This window comes from Maniola hyperantus, chromosome 5 (assembly GCF_902806685.2).
Source record: "Maniola hyperantus chromosome 5, iAphHyp1.2, whole genome shotgun sequence".
Lineage (NCBI taxonomy): Eukaryota > Metazoa > Arthropoda > Insecta > Lepidoptera > Nymphalidae > Maniola > Maniola hyperantus.
Window position 1 is genome coordinate 15695436 of NC_048540.1, and position 20351 is coordinate 15715786.

At 35.9% G+C, this 20351-nt stretch overlaps 1 protein-coding gene across 1 annotated transcript; it reads left to right on the plus strand.

The window, feature by feature from the left end:
- Positions 1 to 528: 528 nt before the first annotated feature.
- Positions 529 to 19681, plus strand: LOC117982171 (very long chain fatty acid elongase 7-like). The gene is made up of 7 exons (XM_034968471.2): positions 529 to 707; positions 11876 to 11944; positions 12267 to 12454; positions 13352 to 13429; positions 13978 to 14067; positions 14359 to 14568; positions 15759 to 19681. Exons 2-7 carry the CDS (start codon positions 11890 to 11892, stop codon positions 16212 to 16214), a joined length of 1077 nt encoding a protein of 358 aa, XP_034824362.1. The 5' UTR covers positions 529 to 707; positions 11876 to 11889; the 3' UTR covers positions 16215 to 19681.
- Positions 19682 to 20351: the final 670 nt, after the last annotated feature.

The following is a 20351-nucleotide window of genomic DNA, read 5'->3' on the forward strand; positions in this document are numbered from 1 at the left end:
GGAATGGAATGGAATGGAATGGAATGGAATGGAATGGAATGGAATATAATAGAATAGAATATATTTTTATTCAAGTAAACTTTTACAAGTGCTTTTGAATCGTCAGATAGTTTAATTTACCACTGGTTCGGAATGCCGTTCCTACCGAGAAGAACCAGCAGGAAACTCGGCGGTTGCTCTTTTTAAGTTTTCAATTTACAATGTCAAAGTAAGATGGAAGCGGGCTAACCTGGAAGGGGTATGGCAGTTTGTATAAACCCTTTGCCCCTTCGGTTTCTACACGGCATTTGTCAGCCGCACGGCCGAAGCCTCCCACCAGAGCAGACCAGAAATTTAGAAATTATAAAATTCCCTGCCAGGAATCGAACCCGGGACCTCACACTAATAAGACCACAGCGCTTACCGCTGCGCCAGGAAGGTCTTCAAATTGAAATGATCTAGCATTCCCACTAGATGAGTAAAACAATACATCAGCTGGCGACACCTAATTAGTTTTATTAGTCCTACTTATGTCCCAGTGTACTGAAACCTACGGATCGCGTGTCCATGTTCCGCCGGCCGGTCGATAGTTGCGCAGTGCTCATTCAACCCTCTTGCAGTGCGGTACATTGCATACCGCTCTAATACCGTAAGTGTTTCGTGTTTTGTCGATACTTTACCGGGTTAACCCTAAGGTTTAGCTTTGGAAGTGCACGCCGATGTATATAGTAAGTATTACCTACTTAATGTATTTTTTTCACATAAATATTGTAGGTTCACGAATTGTTGATATTAATTTTCAGCAAAAAAAATTGGTAAGGATTCTTGATTTATTTCGACTGTCAGGTAGTCTATTCTTGATCTAAAACTGAAAACTGAAAGAAAAGAACGCCGGTTTCAAGTTATGATTTGTTCAGGAAAGTTTATGTAACTGACTATACATGCAACTTGAATTCCATTCTAATCGAACTGGTTCTGAATTTCAGTAAATTTATCTGAAACTGAAAAACTGTAAAAGTTGTTCTCAAAAACCTTAAACTTTCGAGTTCCAATGTTTTCTTTCAGTAAAGCTGCTGAAGTGTTTACGTAACTGACTAACTGTTACTACTACATATACTTACAACTTTCAATTTAATTATTAACAAGGTTTTTATAGGTTGTTCAATATCAGTTTTATTTTTTAACTGAAAAGCTCTAAAGTTCATCTGAAAACTTACTCTTAGGATGCTGATAATTGTTTCAGGGAAATCTGCTAAAGTGTTTATGTAACCATAATATATAACAATAGATGTAACTTTGATGGAATTCTAACCAAACTGTAGAAAGTCTTTTCACTGAAAGTTCTTATAAATAAGTTTGTTTATAAAGGTTTGTAAATCAGTTCTATAAGAACGAAAAGCTCCGACAGTTCATCTGAAAGTTACTCCTCGGATGCTGATATTTTTTCAGGAAATCTGCTAAAGTGTTTATATAACCGTCTTAATATAGAAACAACTTTAAGGGAATACTAACCACACTGTTCAAAGTCTTCTTATTTTAAACTGAAAAGCTCTAAAAGTTCTTATAAATAAGTTTGTTTATATAGGTTTCGAATATCACTTATCAATTCTATACTTTGAAAGAAAAGCTCTGATGTTCACCTGAAAAGTGATTACTCTTAGGATGCTGATATTTTTTCAGCAAATCTGTTAGTGTTTATGTAACCATAATTTATAACAATAGTCTATTTTTGACTAATTGACTAAAGACCAAATTGACGACCCCCCTGGCGCAGTGGTAAGCACTGTGGTCTTATTAGTGGAAGGTCCCAGGCTCGATTCCTGGCAGAAATTTGAAGTTTTATAATTTCTAAATTTCTGGTCTGGTCTGGTGGGAGGTTTCGGCCGTGGCTAGTTACCACCCTACCGGCAAAGCCGTCCCGCCAAGCGATTTAGCATTCCGGTACGATGCCGTGTAGAAACCCAAAGGGGCATGAGTTTAACTGCCATACCCGCTTCCATCTTAGACTGCATCACGACTTTAATAGAATACCTACTAACCAAACTGTGGACCGAAATTGAGAAGCTCTAAAAGTTCTTATAAATAAGTTTGTTTTTATGGGTTTCAAATATTAGTTCTATATTTTGAAAGAAAAGCTCTATTAAAACATTGTCTGAAAAGTGCGGGTGTGCGGGACGTCGTCCCCCCCCCCTCAAACCCCGATTACCACTACAACCTGTCACGGACTATAGTAATTAATTTAAAAAAAAAAAACCGGCAAAGTGCGTGTCAGACTCGCGCACCGAGGGTTCCGTACTACAGTCGTATTTTTGACACTATGCACGATAAATCAAAAATTATTATGCATAAAAATAAATAAATAGTTTTTGAATGTACAGGTAAAGCCCTTTTATATGATACCCCACATGGCATAGTTAAATCTTACTTTGAAAATTTAAAATACTTATTATTTATTTGTTCATGAACACATTTTAATTTTATTTTGTGACGTAACCATAAATTCACGGTATTCGGATTTATTCCTTTACTTGTGCTATAAGACCTACCTACCTGATAAATTTCACGATTCTAGGTCACGGGAAGTATCCCATAGGTTTACTTGAACAGACAGACAGACAGGCAGACAACAAAGTGATCCTATAAGGGTTCTTTTTTCCTTTAGACGTAGGTACGGAACCCTAAAAACAACCGAGCAAAAAGCAATTTATGAAATTCCATTGAAAGCAAAATAAGCTTACGGATTTGTAGCTTTGTTTAGAGTAGGTATGTAGAGTTGAATGACCTTAGTGGTCTAGCGTTTCAGTAGTTACTTTGCATTACAGGAAAAATAGGTACCTAACTGATCCGTTTTCCGGTTGAAATAGTTATGATAATAATATTTTTAGGATTCCGTGCTCAAAGGGTGCCAACGGGGCCGTATAACTAAGTCTCCGTTATCCGTCCGTCCATCCGTCCGTCTGTCAGTTAAGTGAGCTGTATCTCGTGAACCATAATAGGTAGCAACTTAAAATGTTTACAGAATGTGTAGTTCTATTGCTGCTATAACAAGAACTGAGAGGAGACCTGTGCTCTGTAGTGAGCCAGCTATGCTTTGATCATGATGTTGATGATATAACAACAAATACAAATGATTTCAAAAGGAAATAAAATCACATATAGATGGCACTGTTGTCATTAACTAGCTGTGTTGCACATAAAAATGTTAAAATATCTTGTACGATGGTATACGATTCTCTATCATGATTAAATAACAATTAATGAAGGTCAAAATTTCGCATTTATAATTAACTGATACCGTATCGCATACCATAAGAAAGGATTTTGAAAATTCAATTCCTGCGTAGATGAAGTCTCGCTCAAAAACTAGCAGATATGTAGGAACATTTAAATGTATACAAGGAAAAAGTGACTCACTGATCTATCAACGCACAGCTCAAACTACTGGACAGATCGGGCTGAAATTTGGCATGCAGATATAGCTATTATGATGTAGACATCCGCTAAGAAAGAAGTTTTGAATATTCAACTCCTAAGGGGGTAAAATAGGGGATTGAAATTTGTATAGACCACTCAGATAAAGTTGCGGGAATAAGCTAGTTATACATACAAGTTGACTGTTGTTTTTTTTTTAAAGAATATTAGCCATGTTAAATGACTAATATTCCCCTTTCCTCTCCAACTACGCATCAGACTTGTGCTAGGAGTAGGTACGACAATAGTGCAACGGGCGGGGTTTGAACCGTCAACCTTTTGGTTTTCAGTCCACTCCTTTACCGGTTGAGCTATTGAGGCTTGAGGATTGTTGTCTCTAACTGCCAAGTGCAAGGTAGAATAGCTAAACTAATAGGAAAACGTTTTCAAAATAAAAGGCCCGTGTTGGCGCAGTGCGGTATACGCGATGTTCCTTCGAACTGTATTCCATTTGCACAGGTGACCCCTCGACCTTTCGCCAACTTTCGAACGCTGATTTTTTTCGAAACTATTAAATCTCCTTTAAATATTACAAATGATTGTATTCATATTTTTCATCACACTGTATGATGGAGTATTTTAAGGGTTCCGTACCTCAAAAGGAAAAACGAAACCCTTATAGAATCACTTTGTTGTCTGTCTGTCTGTCTGTCTGTCGGTCTGTCAAGAAACCTACAGGGTACTTCCCGTTGACCTAGAATCATGAAATTTGGCAGGTAGGTAGGTCTTATAGCTGACATTCGGAGAAAAATCTGAAAACCGTGAATTTATGGTTATATCACACAAAAAAATTAAATTGTGGTCTACTAATAAGAATTAGAGTATTTTCAATTTTCGAACTAAGATAACCATATAATATTAAGTGAGGTATCATATGAAAGGTCTTCACCTGTACGTTCTAAAATAGATTTTTATTTATTTTTATGGATCATAGTTTTTGAATTATCGTGCAAAATGTCGAAAAAGTAAGACTGTATTACGGAACCCTCGTTGCGCGAGCCAACTCGCACTTGGCCGGTTTTTTTAAATCATGATTTATATTCATTTTTAAAATAATTATTTATTAATGTCACGCTGTACGGAAAGCGATTAATAACTTCACAAGGCGTAAAATATTTTTCAATTTTTTTAACATAAAAAATATTTTCTCGCAGAAATTACTCTATTTTTATGTTAAAATTTAAAAAAATTGTCGTTTAAGTATGGATTTTGACGTCATTATTCACCTTCCATACAGCGTGACGTTCATGTTAAAAATAAATAAATATCATGATTTTTTAATTATCCTCTTAATGAATTCTAGCCCCATAAAATACCGATATACAAAAAAATCACTTCATTTTATTGATGAAGGGACCCTATTGATGAAGCTCATACCTACTCCAAAAAGATTTAAAAAATCATTTCTCGTAAAAGGCAGACAAAGTCACAGACAGAGTCAAGTAACCTGTTATATTTGAGGTAAAGTAAAGGTAAAATGGAAGGTTGTGATAAATTATTACTAACTACAGTTTTGGTGCTATTTCCGTTATTGACAGCAGCTATAAATGCTGATAGGCTAAGAGCTTGTGAATGATTTGATTCAAGTAATTTATGCAAGTAATATATCTAAATATATTATATAAGGAAAAGGTGACTGACTGACTGATTTATCAACGCACAGCTCAGACTACTGGACTTATCGGGCTGGGCATGCAGATGTATTATGACGTTGGAATCCGCTAAGAAAGGATTTTTGAAAATGCAACTCCTAAGCGATGAAGTCGCGGGCATCATCTAGTTATAAATACGGAAGTGTATTTGTTTGTAGGTTTGTAAGAAAGAAAGAAAGAAAGAAAAGACGTTTATTTATACAATTGTGCCACACATCACAACTTAAAGCTAAGAGCTGATTATTCCGGCGCTGCTTCCACCTGAGAACAAGCAAAAGAAGCGCGGAACTAACAGTCATATTGTGTGGCACAACCCGAAAAAAGGGTCCCAGCTCAGCATTATGCTGTATGCCTTGTTGCACAAGAACATACAGCGCTGATTTTCAGCTGGTACCCTGAACCGGGTGACGCCACGGAATCATAAACTAATGATAACTAATAAAATACACGGAAAAATAAAAAAAAAATCACTTTAACTTTGTAGGCTTGTTGGTTTACAAAACTACCTACTTCACTACTTGTAATAAAAGCGAACTAGTGGTAGATGCATCCGACAATTCGAAAGCACTTGTGAAAGTTTACTTGAATAAAAAAGATTTTTTTTAATTTAAAAAGCTAAATATAATTTTTTTCGCAGGCTCTTAGACTAAGAAGCGTGTTTCTAATAAATTGTATGGGGTTTATTTTTGTATCACTCAAAATCGATCAAACTTTACTGCACGATGGTATTTATTCAATAGGTATAGGTACTAGGCGATTTCGGATTTAGGTTTTTCAAAATCCTGCGGAAACTCTTTGTTTTTCCGGGATCAAAAGTAGAATCTACGTGTTAGTTCAGGGCAAAAGCTCTCCCCATTGCAAAAGTCAGTCAAATCGGTTGAATCACTGTGACATGAAAAAGTAACAAACATCCAAACTTGGGAGGTCCCGGCTTTGATTAATTAACACACAACTCTTCAATTTTCCGGGATAAAAAGTAGGCTATGTCCTTCCCTGGGATGCAAGCTATCTCTGTACCAAATTTCGTCAAAATCGGTTGAACGGATGAGCCTTAAAAGGCTAGCAGACAGACAGACACACTTTCACATTTATAATATTAGAATGGACTTAAACCCCCTTATAGCTAGAATTTCCAAAAGTCTTTTCTTTATGAGTAGCTACCTATGTATCAACGCTATAAAATGAACCTAATGTCAAATATTAAAATTAAATAAAAAAAACATACAGTCGAATTGATAACCTCTTCCCTTTTTTTGAAGTCGGTTAAAAATGGTATTCATTTGACAGCATAAACTTACGATTTCAGTTGGGTTGTGCGATGATAGATCAGTCAGTCGGTCAGGACAAGTATTTATATATAAGCATAGTATAGATAATTGTTGCATCAAATATATTATCATCAAGTTGTACTATGTAAAATGTGAAGCGTAGAAAACTAAATCAATTTACATTCAAAATATAGGTACACTCACCACATTTCACTTACAAAAGTCATTCAAATTACCGTCTGCCTAAGAAACCCTGGACAAATTGCATCAATTAATTAACCACAAGGATAATCGTGTCAGTAGACCTCACTTCTATACATTATTCTATACATTTCGTAACAATAATCTAAATACAATAAAGTGTGACCGGAACACGTCAGACCTTAGCAAATCGTGACCCAAAACTTATCTCTTGACATAGTACGAACTACGAACGTTATACTTCAAGCCTGTACAATGACAACTTTATTACTCATTCCAACACTACAAATTTCAACCTTATCTTTTATTACACAAAACTTATTTTTAAACAACAACTATGTTTTCAGCTCACTGCTATTTACATTAAAATGGTAGAAACTACATCAAAGGAAAATAAACTTAATTTTACTTGCAAATAAGATTGCATTTCAAATGTAGATGTGTACTTTCAAGCACGACATAGGAGGTTGCAAGTGCAATTTTGTGCGTTTTGTTACGCGTTGGAAATGACCTCTCAATCAAATGTATTATAAATCATGATGAATGACATTGGCAGTGAAATACTTGGTATTGGAACATAATAGTTTGTTTAACGGTCCACGGCCCAGCTTTTGCAAGTGGCAGATTAGACAAGTTTATGTGCTATACAAAGTTTACTTACTAACAAGACTCAAACTTAAAAGTCTCTATTCTTGAGCTTGACCATGTCCAATAGGGAAGATGCAAATATGATATTTATGAACATTTCGTTATTAAAATATTAAACAAATATAAAATAAAGGCCCTTGCAAAGTTTTTGTTTCAGTTAATATTGATTTTTCAACAATAAATACGTATTAAAAGTAACTTGAAACGAAACGTATTCTAATCCACCAATCAGCGTCTAGTGACGTCACTCGTGTTATGAGAACTTATTTGAGAATATGAACAATTCATCCATCTGTCTGTCCATCTGTCAGAAGTTCTGAATTAAAGCACACAACTGCTTCATATTCATAAAATGTAAATCAATGCCCTAAATACTAACTTTAATCAATATCATATTATATTAATAAACTGAGACTGTGGATTTAGGTTTTTAAATATCCCTTGTAGTGACTCCATCATTTCAGCTTCGCAACCTGTTAAGGGTTATGAAAAATTGGTAACCGAAGTGGACGGAACCCCGCTAAGCAATGTCGGATACTCCTCTCCTCATTTCTGATTTGATCACGTAGAGAAACTCCGAGATATTAAACTATTATTATAACTTAGTGAACTTAGTAGATATACCATCCTTTAAAAACGTTGACCTAGTTTATTTATAAAGTTTATTGTATGAATGTGCGTGACCATTTTTCCGATGTAAGTAGTAAAAAACTGCTTGAGAAATATTTCTTTCAAAGTAAAACAATACGATAAAAGTTTTGCCTGTTCAGTACATAAGTAGTTAAATATCAATGTATGTATAGTTCGTAACATATTTGGGCATCTAGACATTTTTAAAATTCAAAAGAAGAAAAAATGATCCATAGATCAATAATATCTAATATTTTGAATCAAGAGACACAAAGTTAGAAAGCCATCGTCTTTTTTGTTATTTTCCTTAACGATTTTAAGCTTATAATGTAGATGACGGGTACATACCACGATTAGTTTACCGCAAATTTCTAATGCGCGTGGCCGCCATTTTAGTGACGTCAGCACTAGACTGAAGTTTCGAGTTGATGGTATGTTTTTATTTCGGCTGACGTCAAAATGACGTCATTTCGATGTTAATGAGATATGGTTACAGCTCAATAGCAATTTGCGGGACTTTTAATCAAATGTAAGTGAATTAAGCTTGGATTAAGCATTTTACGTGATTATACCTTTTTTTTTTTTAATTGATCACGTAAATTTCAAGAATACATTTTAAAATAAACAGTTCGCCATCCTCTAGAAACTGTTAAAGTTTATGTGAGGATGGCGAGTTCGCGTTATACAAATTTAATAAAATCTAGGTAAAACCTAACCTAGGTAACCTAATATAGTACGAAGGCAAATGATCTTGCAAAAAACTCTATTTTTATGTACCACTTTGAAAATTACTAAAGGACATTGACTTCTCGCATGTAATTTAATCCTATAAAAATAGTTGTTGACTTTAGAATGGTAGAGTCTTCGTGCTACGAAAATATCATATAATTTTAATATTATAATAATACTTAATCCTAATTGTGGTTGTTAACCTTAGAATAATAGGGTGTTCGTGACATAAAACTAATATTATGAACTAGCTGATGCCCGCGACTTCGTCCGCGTGGAATTAGGTTTTTTAAAAATCCCGTGGGAACTCTGATTTTCCGGGATAAAAAGTTTCCTATGTCACTATCCAGGTCTTTATGCATACCCATGCAAAAAATCACGTCAATCCGTTGCACCGTTGCGACGTGATAGAAGGACAAACCAACAAACCAACAAACAACCACACTTTCGCATTTATAATAAGGGTACTGAAAGAATAAGGGTACTGAAAATAAGGGTACTGAATATAATAGGTACTGATGTGAAAATCTGGATGTCTTCACGCTACAATAACAGAACCGATTTGATTGAAATTTGGAATGGAGATACCTTAGACCCTGAATTAACACAGCTTTTTGTCTCGGAAAATCAGGGCTCCCGCGGGGTTTTTTAAAACCCGTGGTTTTTAGGGTTCCGTACCTCAAAAGTAAAAACGGAACCCTTATAGGGTCACTTTGTTGTCTGTCTGTCGGTCTGTCAAGAAACCTACAGGGTACTTCCCGTTGACTTAGAATCATAAAATTTGGCAGGTAGGTAGGTCTTATAGCAGACATTAAGGGAAAAATCTGAAAACCGTGAATTTAGGATTACATCACACAAAAAAAATTAAATTGTGGTCATGAACTAGTAATTAGTATTTTCAATTTTCGAAAAGTGGGGTATCATATGAAAGGGCTTTACCTATGCATTCTAAACCAATCTTTTATTTATTTTTATGCATCATAGTTTTTGAATTATCGTGCAATATGTCGAAAAAATACGACTGTAGTACGGAACCCTCGGTGCGCAACTTGGCCGGTTTTTTATAATCCACTTGGACGGCGAACATCATCTAATTGAATAATAATAGTCCTACCTATAGAAATCGTACCTGCACTCTTCAAAACCGAGACAGCACGCGTCACCAATTTTTGAGCGACTTTTTCTCACAGAAAAAAATATTTGAAAGAGCATATAAGTAATTTTAGTTTAGGAGGCTAGAGATAATTATCATTAGCATACAAATCAACGTAAACTAAACCGTAAGGCTACGACCATACATCTGTTTTTCACTAACACGCTCTTATGTTTCACAACTCAACTTACACATCTGCGAACTGCGACATTTTTTTTTAGTTTTCTATTTGTATCGTGTTCACCTACTGAGCGAAGCAAGGTTTCCGAGTCTATTTTTGTGAATTTTCATTTGTACATCTGTTTGTCCGTCTGTGAGTCATCATCATCATGATCAACCCATCACCGGCATCTACACTACAGAGTACGGGTCTCCTCTCAGAGGGAAGGGGAAGTAATAATTTAGTTTCCACTTGATACTTAACTAGTAAGTTAATAGGTATCTACTTATTTGTAGGATTTGAGCTCTTGATTTACATATTATTTGTAAAGATTAAAATGTCATACTCACTGACAAAGATGTGGTAGCCTAGTGGTTAAGACTTCCGCCTTCTAATCGTAGGTCGGGGGTTGGATCTCGGGCACGCACCTCAAATTTTTCAGTTATGTGTGTTTTAATTAATATATCACTTGCTTTAACGATGAAGGATAACATTGTGAAGACCTGCATGCGTTAGAGTTCTTCGTAATGTTCTCAAAGTTGTGTGAAGTCTACCAATCCGCAATTGGCCAGCGTGGCAGACTATGGCAAAACCCTTCTTACTCTGAGAGGAGACCCGTGCTCAATAGTGGGCTGGTAATGGGTTGATCATGATGATGATGATTCAGATTTACACTGTATACTCTGATTTTTTAATTCGGTGGAATTCTGACGATGTCTTTTTTATACATCAGGGAAGTTATTTGTATGCTTGTTTGTATGGAAAACAGTGTGACCACCACCTGAAGTTCGATTTTACCCCAAATTACATTAAATCCCTATCAATATAAAACCCTAAGCCCTAAGACATAACTTCGCACTAAAATAGGGTGCAATCTTTAACAGTGGAAATTGGAAACTGGCAGCAATGGGATCGGTTGATTTGAGGATGTAATCTTGACTTATATATTATGTTGAACATTTCTAAGTTTATTTTTAAATCCTTTTAATTTTAATCATCTTGATGTACCTAAAAGTACACGCTTACATTATTGATTCAGGATTTTTTAAGAAATTCTTTCACAAAAACCTTGTTTTTTACGAAAACAACAAAAAATCGGCCAAATCGGTTGATTTGTTCTCAAGTGATGATCTTACATACAAGTGGCAATTGATTTATGTACTTAAATTTACATATGTACAATATTTAAAGTTTTCTTCTTTGTGGGAATTGTTTTATCTCTGGTAACATTAAGAAACGTCAGAATTCCACGGAATTAAAAATCAGACTATAGTTGCAATTCTACAGGCGATAGTATTGCACCCTTGATCTAGTTGACGCGAATGTAGGCGCAGATGAAGCCGTAGAAATGGGCCGGTTGTCTTCCACGAACCTGAATCAGGTCACAGACGGTTAACTATAATCAGAGCTAGTTAACACTTTAGCTTTAACAGCTCGGTTGTGGTTACTTGGCGAAAGGGTGTGAATTTTTTTAATGATGCTATATACAAGCGGGTGTCTGGCAGGGGGTTGCCACGAGGTTGCCACGCTACTAAGTGGCAGGCAATGCATGATATGATTTCTAATACTACCAATTCCGAAGAAAACACTTATAAAAAAATTTGACTTTATAGTTTGACAAAAGCTTTTATACGTTTTTGTTACCCATTATCTGCCAAAGTCTCTGTACCCAGTCTAAGGCCAAAGCAACCAAGATCCAAACATAGTCGCTGATTGCTTCTCACTATGTTGTGACAATGCGCATGGAAACTTTCAGCTTTCAACTTTCAGCTTTCAACGAAGGTCTGGCCCTCCCGGGCTCCCTCTCTATTATCTTATATACTTGGGTAGGTATAGGAACTTATTATTTTATAAACTTTACCATAATATGTCAAACAATTAAAAAATATGTAGATATGAATGACAGGACTTGATAAACGCGAAAACTTCGTTCTTTACTTTATGGTTTTCTTATCTAAAATTGCTCTCTTTGTGCTCGTTACAGATTGTGGACAAAAAATGAGTTATTTGGAAAAAATGGACCGGTATCTGGACTCGTTGAAAATTGGCAAAAGTAAGTATTCGCTTATATAAATAAACTTCCAGGTACTTTTCTGTGTTAATCTTCAGACTATGGAATGACTCAGAATTTTATTATAGTTATTCTACAACTTTTGATCAATCTCTCATTGAATTAAAAATACTAATCCTTGAAAAAATACCCTTTATGCCTGCCTTTACACTCATAAAGGGTCCATCTTGTTGGATAGTTAAACTTTTCCTCTTTGCGTTACTTTTAATTGCTCGTGGAACATCGTGACCTGTTTCCATTAATCACATAACAGTATAGAAGGTAATCATCTGTGGCTTGACTTTAATTCCCCATTTTATTCTAGGCGCATTAGTGGACTCTTGGTTCATGATGTCGAGTCCCGTACCCATCATGTTAGTCGTGGTGCTGTACTTGCTCTTCATCAGAATCGGCCCTCGCTTCATGAAGAACCGGCCTCCACTGCGGATCACCAGGCTGATTAGTTACTACAACGCCTCGCAAGTTGTCCTGGCCACTATGATTTGTGTTAAGGTAAACTTTCATTCATAATTCGTTAATTGTGAATATAGTGGCTATAGACATTAGTGTAGGTAACTAGGTATATGTCCAGAGTGTGGTGTACACATAATATTTTCACTCCAGAATTCTCCGTTCCGCTTTTCTCTGCTGTTTTCTTCAACTTCATTTTAATTCTGTCCACTCCATCTCTCTTTATCTTTAAAATGCCTTTCCACTCTACTCCACTCTATCATCATCATCATCTTCAACCGATATAGACGTCCATTGCTGGACACAAGGACTCTTATAGAGACTTCCGCGGCTCCCAGCAGACTCGGTTGGTGTCGTATGTCCACCTAACCGCTAGCAGGGTGCTTGCCAACACAGCAATTTCCGGTGCAAGGTCATCATTCTAACACCTTGGGACGCCAGTCCCCAACATCTACAATTTTTGAACTATTTGCCCCGCCCATCGCCACTTCAGCTTCGCAACTCGCGTACCCGTTCTAATTTCTGATGATAGGCATAGAAATCATTATTACATTATATTTAAGTCCACTCCACTTTACTGCGTTCCAGCTATCTAAACTTCAATTTTGTTTACATTCCACAAAAACTTTTTAATATTTTTTTTATTAGGTATTTAACTAATCTGATTGATTATTTATTTATTATTATTGGTAGGTAATCATAAGACCTATTACCGAATATCTATTGCATGTATAAACAAGGATTAACCAAACATTCATCTGATGTATCAGGAAGGAATTAATATAATCTCACAACAGCAATGATAGCATTTTCAGATTATCACAATTTTTTTCATTTACATTCAAATAGTTTATTACATGCATTAAAATTTTTCGAACTTAAGCGTTAATCGAGGATTTAAAATTGTGGATAATTAAATACTTACATTTTATTTTTCAGGTGTTTAAATTGAATCTCTTTCGAGATGGGATACTGTATGCAGGGTGTCGATATCCGTCCAATACGCAAAATCCAATGGTAAGAAATAGATTTAAATTTTAAAAAACTCTTTACTTACATTCGCTTCATTTTCATAGTTCAGCTTTTATAAACTTTGTTGGGGAAGAGTTTAGTTAAACTATGAAATTAAAGCGGTTCTATTGGCATGTTTTACGCCCATCTCACGTTATCTCCCTATTGTAGTAGGTACAACCATGTCGGAAAGACAGCCTTCTTACTGTTCCTGCGTTGCTCTCCCAACTTAGGATCGCAAATCCATTGATATCACTTTTGCTATGATGTTCTTCAATTTTTCTCTGTTACCAGCCGCGTGGATTGCATCGCTGATAGAGGTGTCGACCGCTTCTCGGTCTGACTAACATCTGGGCGGGGTCTCTTTCCTCCAATCTTACCACTGACCATAAGTTTTTCTATATTGCTATGTGACCGAATGCTTTATTGCGATGTGACCGAAATACTTGAGGGTCCACCCTAGACAATAAGTTAGATAGCCTTATCTTTATTAATTTTAGTTTGAAGTCTTATTCCTCTTAAAATATTATACCTTATTTTTAATTTTGTTACAGTTATTAGACTTAGGCTGGTGGTACTTCTTCGCAAAATTTACGGAACTGCTCGATACAGTCTTCTTTGTGCTTCGGAAGAAAGACAAGCAGGTAAACTATACCTAAAACATTTTTACTTATAGGATCACTTTTGTTTGTCTGTCTGTCTGTCTGTCGGTCTGTCAAGAAACCTACAGGGTCCCGTTGATCTAGAATCATGAAATTTGGCAGGTAGCTAGGTCTTATAGCAGACATTAGGGGAAAAATGTGAAAACCGTGAATTTGTGGAATATATCACACGGTCATCACAATTATGTCGGTCAGGCGTCCATCCGTTGACGACGACGAAGCTGAACAAGACAGGGTTGAATTCTCGGACATAAACCTGTTTAATTGTTCCAGCTAACATTTCTCCACGTCTACCACCACGTGATCATGGCTCTGTACTCGTGGAGCTACCTGAAGTTCGCGGCAGGTGGGGAGGGCGCTATACTCGCACTGCTCAACTCGGTCGTCCACGTTGTCATGTACACGTACTACTTGCTGTCTGGCTTGGGGCCAAGGTTCCAGAAGTATTTGTGGTGGAAGAAATACGTCACTAAGATGCAACTGGTAAGCTATTAATTTATCAATACTTTGACTCTCTTACTAGTGGGTTCCTCCAATATCAATATAACCAACAGTTTTTAACTCCCATCAGTTGTGGTGGTCAGATCCTGTACAGCATCAGAATTAAGGAGTTGGAGTCCAAATTTTGTATGGCACAATGTCGCAAAGTTTCTCTATCGATTAAAAAAATTACGCCAATTGGTTCAGAAATCTCCAAGATTTCGGTGTATTTAGGTAGAAAAACACCACTCTTTTTTGAAAGTCTGTTCTATTCAAAATAGGTTCAGCCGTTCCGAAGATTAGTGGAACGTGGTTCAAACAGACAGACAAAAATTTTAAAAACGTGTGATTCGGTTGTGGTACAATTCAAATAACCATATTATGAGCTTAACATGAGGTAGTTATTTCAATATTATGTACAGACAGACACTTCAATTTTATTTATTAGTATAGATTCAATCTTAAATATATAAAAGGAAAAGGTGACTGACTAACTGACTGACTGATCTATCAACGCACAGCTCAAACTACTGGACGGATCGGACTGATATTTGGCATGCAGATAGCTATGACGTATGACGTAGGCATCCGCTAAGAAAGGATTTTTGAAAATTCAACCCCTAAGGGGGTGAAATAGGGGCTTTAAATTTGTGTAGTCCACGTAGACGAAGTTGCGAGCATTCAATATAATTCTGGCCGCTATGAATGTTAATCCATTTATAGTTAGCGCAGTTAATTTCAGAAGCCGTAGCGCGAATCGCTATGCCCTAATTCTGATGCCAAAATACTTCTAATTCAATCACGGCTACAGATCAGCTGAATACTTTAAATGCTTTAATCATAATCACCTGTTAATCAAATCACTTGATTTAAGTTAATTACTTTGCCACGTGAATCATCATGATTTCGTTATCGCGGTATATTATGGTGGCATGTCCATCATTAGATTCTGTCTAATCATCAGGAACTATCTCTGTATCATCAAAATCAGTTCAAAAACGGGAAGTACCTTGTAGGTTTCTTGACAGACTGACAGACAGACAGACAGACAGACAGACAGACAACAAAGTGAACCTATAAGGGTTCCGTTTTTCCTTTTAAGGTACGGAACCCTTAAAAGCCTAATTTAACGCGCACAAAATCATGTGAAAGAGCTAGTCTATTATTTTTACTAATTTACTATTTTTTTTCAGATGCAGTTCGCTTTGATGCTATCATATTGCGCCTGGACTCACTACACGCCGAGATGCCAATACGCTGCCGGATTCACCTACTTCATCTCCATAAACGTCACTATATTCCTCCTTCTCTTCCTGAACTTCTACGCCAAAAACTACAAGAACAGAATGGAAGCCAAGAAAGAAAACGAGTCAGTCCAAAACGGTTTCTCCAACTCTAATGTTAATCACAAATTCAATGGAGTTTCCGACTCTAACAACCATAACCATAAAGCAAATGGAGTATCAGAGAAATGTGAGAAAAATGAATGCCATGAAACTAATGGTAAAACGAACATAGAAGAAATACCATGTGAAGTCAACAAAGCTTGTGGTGATTATATTAAAGATGGTAAAGTCTTCCTTACAAGGCGTACAGCTAAAGCCGCCTATGGACCAGAGTATGACTTTGATAGCATAATAAAGAAATGATTCTCCTAAATGCAATAATTAGATTGTTCTTTTGAGACTGATGTTTGTGATGATGATGAAGGATATTCTATAGTAGCCTAAATTAGAAAATAAAGAGAATTTATTTCTAAGTATTCCAGCGTGAGATTTGAAGAGCGATCAATGTGGTGAAAACTTAAACTATGAATATACAGTTTGATATAAGGAACTACGGCGTCGATTGAAAATAAAAAATCCATTTAAAATACATATTCCGGAACTTAAAATGTATGTAGGTATTCTGATTCTGATTTTATAATGAAATCAATTCGGTAAAGTAACAAAAGAAAGTAAAGTTTACGATTTCCCCTATTTACCTCATACTTGATCATAATATTCTGTTCATCAGTTTAGTTTTGCAAAAGTTCTCTTGGGATTTTTGTGAAATATCTTTCCAATTTCTTTCCTCTAAGGGTCTAGACAGACCGACTGCGTTGGACTGCTAAATTGCAGTTGACAGAACTGCACCGCGACTGTCGACTGACTGCGCATTAGTGTGCAGATGCAGTTATACTGGCGCACAGTGGCTTTTGGTTGCATGCGGACTGCATGCGGACGATTCAATCAGTTGGCATTTACGATGCAGTGCACAATAACCTCATCTAAACTGCAATTTTGCAATCAGCTTGCAATCCAAATGCTGCAGACCGTCTGTTTTAGCACTAAGCTCGATGCCACTGTTTCTTTGACCTTTCTCTATTTCTATAGATTCAGTTTTCAATTCAGTGACCACTTCCATAATCTCACCCTGTATATTAAGATTAGGGCTGCAATAATTAGGCGCTTGGGTAATTTTTAAATTATCATAACATGGCGAGTGGTACTTTATTGTTGAATTGTAAATAGGACACCTAAGGCGCCGTCCTATTGTCATCGCTCGTGTGATGATGCATGCGTCAGACGAAAAAGATCGCGCGTCCCGTGCGTTCAAACAAACTATTGAAGATCGCACGATCATGCGATGCGTTCATTTTGTATTTCATCGCACGATGAAACCGCATCGCATCATCGCGCGAGCGATGACAATAGGACGGCGCCTAAAGCGCAGTTTATACAGAAGAGGCGAGGGTGTAGATTTTTATCAACTCACTCGTGCAATATATTTATTACTAGCGACTCGCGACTTCGTCCGCGTGGACTACACAAATTTCAAACCCCTATTTCACCCTCTTAGGGGTTGAATTTTCAAAAATCCTTTCTTAGAGGATGCTTACGCCATAATAGCTATTCGTATGCAAAGTTTCAGCCCGATCCGTCTAGTAGTTGGAGCTGTGCGTTGATAGATCAATCAATCAGTCAGTCACCTTTTCCTTTTATATATATAGATAATTAGAAAGAAAATAATATTACTATCTCTAGCTTCCAAATGAAAACCAAATATAAATTAAATTGTAATCCTCAGTTTGACACCAACAAACAGTTGTCACACTGGTTTTCGACCAAAACTGTAAAAAACTTGTCAAAAACATATCATGTATTAGACATATTATTTTGTCTCTGTTTTGTGTTATCTACAGATATCTGTAGAGACAAGTAAAAACAAATTTTATTCAAGTTTTGTATACATTTACTGTCTCAAATATACCTTCTACAAAGCACATGTAGAATTAAATGTTGTACCTTGGTGTCAACGTAAAAATATCTGTTTTTACAACAACGCGCATTGATGTTTTATAAGACATCTGCGAAAAGCTCACAGTCTCTCGCTATTTCTATATCAGTTCCGAATTCTGTGACCACGACCAAGCCGTCGCTTCTTTAGTATAAATCGCGCCTAAGATAATAATTATAATATAATTATTGGATAAGTTTGATTAATTTGCGACCATGCTGAAGCAGGGTATTAATTTAATTGGCATAGATATTTATTGTAGTTTCAAATCAGCTAATGTAAATTATTATTCAAGCGAAATGTTATGTAGGCTTCATCTAGACTGACTTGGAAACTAGTTGAAAGTAAAGATCATTTTTCATAGTTCATTTCTGTACAGCGTGACTTTAATAATTAATTATGTTAAAAACAAATAAAAATCATGATATTTTAATTATTCTCTATAATAATGAATTCTAGCCCAAAAACTACCACTATGCAAAAAGTCACATCATTTAATTACTACAGACACAGAATATAATTATAATAGTACTCTACAGAGTACAATTTAACGGCCGCACTCAGAGTCGCTTATTCGTTACTCAAGGCATGGATAAGGAATGCCTTAAGTAACGATTAAGCGACTCTGAGTACGGCTGTAAGATCCTACTGTTGTAATTTGCTGTAGGTATTTATGGTAAGTATTTTTTGCAACAATGCATTGTAGCCAATAGCGTGCGAGTGTCGGCCAATCTGAGGTGATTGCGATCGTCATTTTACCGTAATCGACCACCTATTTGCGTGTCAGTCTAGATTCAGCCTTATAAGAATACTAAATTAAAGCTTTAAAAGTTCAAATAATTAAAATTAAGCAAGGCATTTTAAAAATATTTGTTAATCAAACAGTTGAAATTATCAAATTCAACAAGACATAAAAATGAAATTCAATTTGGAATAACCGCCAAAAGTATTTATCAGGGCGTAACAAAAAAAATTTTTGATTTCCATGAACCGTTTATGTCTATGAATAGAGATTTATATAGGTTTAGGCTCCGTCCAGAAGGACAGACGAATAGTTCAGTTTATTATTCTGCTTACTGATTCGCTAACTCAGTGGTTGAATTTTCAAAATCCTTTCTTAGCGAATGCGTACGTCATAATACCTATCTGCATGCCAAATTTTAGCCCAATCCATCCAGTTGTTTGAGTTGTGCGTTGATAGATCAGTCAGTCAGTCAGTCACCTTTTCCTTTTATATATAGATTATATATATATATATATATATATATATATATATATATATAGAATAGATATATAGATTTGAATGATACAATTATATAAGTATATATATCATGATAAAAAGTAGCCAACCGGCATTATTAATTTTGTATTAATTATAATTACTAATTAACCGACTTCAAAAAAAGGAGGAGGTTCTCAATTCGTCGGAATCTTTTTTTTTTAGTTTATGCTACTCCATTTTAATTCCTAAATCTTTACACTTTAAGCAGTTTACCTAAAAAGTTCCATAGTAATGAAATTCCTGTCCATAAAAATCGCTTGTTCTTATGAAATATGGCATATCGTAGTTTAAAAAGCTAAGTAATTCAATATCCAGTGAGACGATGCGCTTTACAAAATTAGTTTATCAAAAAGTGTATATTTAATTTAAATATATGTAATTATATGTGTTTTATATATATATATATCCTAATTCGAATCGCACAATTACCTTGTAAAGACAGTTTTAATAATTATTAATTATTATTATTAATAAATAATTTGGGATAATTTTTAAAAGGAGTTGTAAAACATCAACAATTAATTAATTGTTAAGAATGAAAATAAATAAATATCTACGTTCTAATTATTTGTTATAATTTTATCTTCGTGCCTTTCAGAGTCGCATCCCCATTACTGGGGGGTTGTAAATCACAGCCCCCAGTAATGAGGATTTTATTTAATCCGATACAAGTTAGACCTCGACTGCAATCTCACCTGGTGGTAAGTGACGATGCAGTCTAATATAGAAGCGGGCTAACCTGGAAGGGGTATGGCAGTTTTATATTAAACCCCACAAATCCACACCCTTTTGGTTTCTTCACGGCGTCGTACCGGAACGCTAAATCGCTTGGCGGCACGGCTTTGCCGGTAGGGTGGTAACTAGCCACGTCCGAAGCCTCCCACCAGACCAGACTAGAAATTCAGCACTTGTAACCTCTGCCTGAGATAATGCGATGGACTCCCAAACCCTTTTACTAAGCATCTTCTAGGCAAGCGCGCTTCATCTTAGGCTGCATCATCACTTGCCACCAGGTCTGATTGCAGCCAAGCGCTAGTCTATAAAAAAAAAAAAAAACATAGACACGACTTAGATAAGATCTACCGACACCTACCTACGGTCTAGAGTGAAGCAGCGTCTTAATTGTTAACAACTAACTCAACTTTATGTACTTTGACATAATATTATGGTTTGAATAGGCATTTTGAAAATAAAACACGAAGGAGACGCAAATCGCGAGCATGCG